This window comes from Engraulis encrasicolus, chromosome 6, assembly GCF_034702125.1.
Source record: "Engraulis encrasicolus isolate BLACKSEA-1 chromosome 6, IST_EnEncr_1.0, whole genome shotgun sequence".
NCBI lineage: Eukaryota > Metazoa > Chordata > Actinopteri > Clupeiformes > Engraulidae > Engraulis > Engraulis encrasicolus.
The window spans coordinates 44,716,964-44,721,963 of NC_085862.1; the positions used below are offsets into that span (position 1 = coordinate 44,716,964).

At 44.2% G+C, this 5,000-nt stretch overlaps 1 protein-coding gene across 1 annotated transcript in view; it reads right to left on the reverse strand.

Annotated features, from left to right (window-relative positions):
• The window catches only part of ttll7 (tubulin tyrosine ligase-like family, member 7), a 91,056-nt gene that overhangs the window by 51,944 nt on the left and 34,112 nt on the right, over window positions 1-5,000 (reverse strand). Inside the window, exon 9 of the mRNA XM_063201729.1 lies at window positions 4,054-4,212. Within this exon, the coding sequence (XP_063057799.1) occupies window positions 4,054-4,212 (159 nt within the window). The remainder of the gene's footprint in view (window positions 1-4,053; window positions 4,213-5,000) is intronic.

The window sequence follows — 5,000 nt, forward strand, 5'->3', positions numbered from 1 at the left end:
GTGTGTGTGTGTGTGTGTGTGTGTGTGTGTGTGTGTGTGTGTGTGTGTGTGTGTGTTTGAGCGCGTGCGTGTGTGTGTGTGCGTGTGTGTGCGTGCGCGTGTTTGTATGTGTGTGTATGCGTGTGTTTGTGCGTGTGTGTATGCGTGTGCATGCGTACGTACGTGCGTGCGTGCGGTGCCGCTGTCTTCTTGTTTTGAATGTCAATAGGAGCCGAAACTGCTGTTGAGAGCCCAGTGAATTAAGATAAGGATCGTACAAAAGATTGGGCTTTTTTTGTCTGAGCACAGGCACAATACCTCCCTCCACGGACTCACTGAGTCCTATCAGTTTGCCACCTCTTCAAGATCTCTTTTCTCTCCGTCCCTCCTATTCTCTTATTCTGCCTGTCTGTCTTTTTCGGTCCATCTCTCTTTCACTACTCTCTCTCTCTTTCTCTCGCTCTTTTATGGCCAGTGCACTGTTGTATGTTTATTCATGGGCAATATTGTTCCTTATTTTTGAACATTTCTGTGCCTGTCACAATGATCTCTGGGACTGTTTTGTATGTCTGTCTGTCTGTCTGTCTGTCTGCGCTGCTGGCAGATGCTTCACTATAATTTCTTGTGTTATACAACTGCATTCTGGGTAAAAATTAACAAATAAATAAATAAATATTTATTTTTTTTGGGGGGGGGGAAACGAACATCGTAGCACGCCTCCCTGTCTCTCTCTCTCCCCCTGGCATTTCCGACCACACTAACGAGACCTAATTTTCTCTCCATGTTCCCCCCGCCAACCCCTTCAGCACTGGACAGAAAATAAACAATCAGTCCTTTTGTCTTTGTCTGCCATTCTATTTTTAAACGCGGTGCTAATTTGAGGTCGCTTTTGAAAGCACGTTTTGGCCCGAGGTAGCAAGATCTTTGGTACGTGTTTAGTCATGGAGGTAACCCTCGCTTGTGAGAGGGGAGAGAGAGACAGAGAAGGGGGAGAGAGAGAGAGACGGAGCTTCAAAAACAACCCCGAAAGAAACGCAGCAACGCACGCTTGTGATCTTCATCTCTGCAGCGTGTAACACTGACATACAGTGCGGTGCACACACCCACACATGAGAAGAGGAGAGGCTGTGCCTTGTGCAGAGACGACGTATGGGGAGTAGGCTTTTCTGGCTAGATGTGGAGAACAGAAGAAAAGAAAATAGCCGAGCTCATTGAATACTTCACAAGCACTCATGACATAACCATGACTGCATGAAATCACAACTACATAGCCATTGACGGCATTAAAAAATAAAACACAAATAATAAATACGCATGTCTACTCGATGCATATGTTTTGCAGGTAATATTGGATTTGAAAAGGCATAAAATGTGAAAAAACAAATTAAGGAAATATAGTATGCGGCAGCAGGAAAAAGGACCAGGGAAGATCGCCACTTTCGCTGCAAAAACACTGTAGACGAGCTTTTAGAAATGACACCTGACTAATCATTCGAATTCATCTATAAATGATTGCTTCCGCAAATGTAGCGTGAAACAGAAACAGAATTTTTTTTTACCCCCTCTTCCTCCGTCTCTTCCTCCCTCTCTCTCTATCTCTCTCTCTCTCCCTCGCTCCTGCGTGGGACTTGAAAAGGATGTTAACTGATGGGAGTTATGGCAGGTTGCTCTTAGCACTGAGGGGGATCATTATCGGCGGAGTGTAAAAACGGCATCTACGGCTGTTTGCATTCTATCACACGCACAAGCTGCGGAACAGCCACAAGGAAGGAAGGAGAGGAGCGGAGAGGAGAGGAGAGGAGAGCGGACTCAGAATGCAGTTGCCGCCGCACACACGTTTGGAATCTTTTAGCACTCGCACTGACATGAGAGAAGAGGAAGGAAGGGGAGAAGATGAGGGTTTGGAGGGAGGAGGAAAGGGGGGGCAAACCGACAACACGAATCCACGCGAAACCCCAAAGTAAATCCGAAATATCAGACAAAGAAAACAAATTCTGTTTTAAGTGTGGGTTAAACATAAAAGAATACAAAAAAATTACTACTACTATTATTATTGTTATTTTGGTTTTGGCGGTGGTGAAAAAAGATCCTACGGGCACTTCAACATAGCAGAATCAATTTCTAGGAGGACACAGAGAAAATGAGACGTGAGAGAGAGAGAGAGAGAGAGAGAGAGAGAGAGAGAGAGACAGAGAGACAGAGATAGACAGAGAGAGACAGAGAGAGACAGAGACAGAGAGATTGAGAGAGATAGACTTAGAGTTAGATTGAGAAAGAGAGAGAGAGAGAGAGAGAGAGAGATGGAAAGGGGAAGACAGGGGAAAAGAAAGAAAGAGAGAGAGTTGGATAGAGAGAGCAAAAGAAAAAGCCCAGCACTTTGAGTAAGCTAAAGGATTTAGGTCATGCTTTAACTGGCTGACATCAGCCGGAGAGCTGGATAGAAAAGCTGGTGTGGATCTTTCGGAGGCGAGACAATCGCAGGAGGGGGGAAAAGAAGGAGGAGGAAAATGGGGAAGACGAAAGGCGGGAGAGAGAAAGAGGAGAGAGAGAGAGGAGAGGAGAGGAGAGACACATTCCTGAGGTGGCTGGACGCCGAACCTGCAGTCCTGACCTACATTTCCTCTCTCTCTCTCTCTCTCTCTCTCTCTCTCTCTCTCTCTCTCTCTCTCTCTCTCTCTCTCTCTCTCTCTCTCTCTCTCTCTCTCTCTCTCTCTCTCTCTCAGAAAGGGCCTTCACCAAAATCAGCCCCTGGATCTTGTGGCAGGGATGTGTGTGTGTGTGTGTGCGGTGTGTGTGTGTGTGTGTGTGTGTGTGTGTGTGTGTGTGTGTGTGTGTGTGTGTGTGTGTGTGTGTGTGTGTGTGTGTGTGTGTGTGTGTGTGTGTGTGTGTGTGTGTGTGTGTATGTGTGTGTGTGTGCGCACTATACTGCATATGCGAATGTGTGTGTGTGCGCATGTGTGAGACTGCATAATGTGTACAGTATATTGTGTCTGTCAGTATAATGTTTATATGTATTGGAATGTGATTTTTTTTGTTAACATAAATATGTGTACTAGTATGTTTTCAGTATGTGTGAATGTGACTGCGTGCTTGTTTGTGTATGTATGTGTGTGTGTGTGTGTGTGTGTGTGTGTGTGTGTGTGTGTGTGTGTGTGTGTGTGTGTGTGTGTGTGTGTGTGTGTGTGTGTGTGTGTGTGTGTGTGTGTGTGTGTGTGTGTGTGTGTGTGTGTGTGTGCGCGTGTGTGTGTGATATCCCCATTCTTTCCTAAGTTTATTAACACTGCCATCTTGGGCCAAACGCTGTGTGCTTTGAAACGTGCCAGACAAAAAACCTGAACTTGCTCATAGAGAGCAAAAAAAAAAGAATAACATTACACACACATTATGACTGGCTGGGGCCTGGCCCTGTGCGTCAGTCATCCAAAACCCCATAATTCACTTGGACTGAGCCAGCCCAGCAACAGACACTCACCAGTGACCACCAAAACCCAGGCTAAGCGAGGAGCCAATGGTCATGTCTGTGTGTCGGTCGGCCCTGGCAGAGGCTTTTAAAGCAGGGACCTGCCAGATGTCATGGCCCTCACTACCCCCTGACATAACCAAGACATCACCATCATCATCATCATCATCATTACACACCCCAAATAAAGAGATGGAGAGCCAAAACCTTGACCCAGATTTGTTTTTTTTCCCCAATTCCCTTTTTAGAAAGATCTCAGATGGTTTCCTTAACTAATTTTTTTTTTTTGAATGGATGACTGAGTAGTGCTTGTTTATATATTTGCGGCTCTAGGCGGAGGTCATTTTTCTTTCTTTCTTCGAAGATCTCAGGGGTTCCCTTTCCTTGTTTTTTTAACGAATGAGTAGTTGTTTGTTTATATTTTTGCGACTCTAGTCGGAGGTTATTTGTTTTTCTTTCTTAAAGTATTTCAGAGGTTCTTTTACTTTTTTTCCTCTTTTTTGAATGAATGAGTAACATTTGTTTATAATTTCACAGCTCCAGAAAGGGGGTGTTTTTATCTTTCTTTCTTTGCTGTCCATGTGTGTACTGTAAGTGTGTAAGTGTAAGTCTACCTCCAGGAGCCAGGGCTTGAGCTTGCGATCGAGGATGATGTCGAATCCCAGCACCTCGAAACAGACGCTGTCGCTCCCTGGTGGCTGGCCGGGGCGGCACATGCGGTAGGCGTGCAGCACGTGGGGCTCAGCCACAATTAACGTCTTCACCACCAGCTCCTACAGGGTGATGATGGAGGGAGAGAGAGAGAGAGACAGAGACAGAGAGAGAGAGAGAGAGAGAGAGAGAGAGAGAGAGAGAGAGAGAGAGAGAGAGAGAGAGAGAGAGAGAGAGAGAGGGGCATTACTTTTGTATTTAAGTGACAAAGACAGGAGAAACCTGAAATAAAGAAATAGATTTAAAAACAAAAATACAAACAAACAAACAAAAAGCTGAGGGAAGGTGAGGATGGTGATGATGATGTTGTTGTATATTTCCTGTGCACTTTGTATCTGCTAGTGATGCTGGCTATGATTATGTCCTCGTTTGTTAGTCACTTCGGTTATAAAACGTAATGTAATGTAATGTAATATAATGCAATGATGACAGTGATGATGGGGATGCTGAGAAGGATGTTAATGGTGGTCATAGCAAAGAAAAGAAGCAAAGTTCAGGATAGGAGAAGAAGAAGAAGAAGAAGAAGAAGAAGAAGAAGAAGAAGAAGAAGAAGAAGAAGAAGAAGAAGAAGAAGAAGAAGAAGAAGAAGAAGAAGAAGAAGAAGAAGAAGAAGAAACCATAAAGAGAAGAGGCAAAATGTAAGGGACATGAGGAACGCAAAGGAAAAGGGAAAAAAAAACAAGAAGGAAAGACTCAACGAATCGTAAAAAAGCAGAAAGATAAAAGAGAAAGAAGAATAAGGGGGAAAAGAACAAAATAAGGGAAAGAAGAAAAAATGAAAGAAATGAAAGAAGAAAAAGAAGAAGAAATGAAAGAAAAGAAAGAAAGAAGGAGAAAAATACGAGAGGAA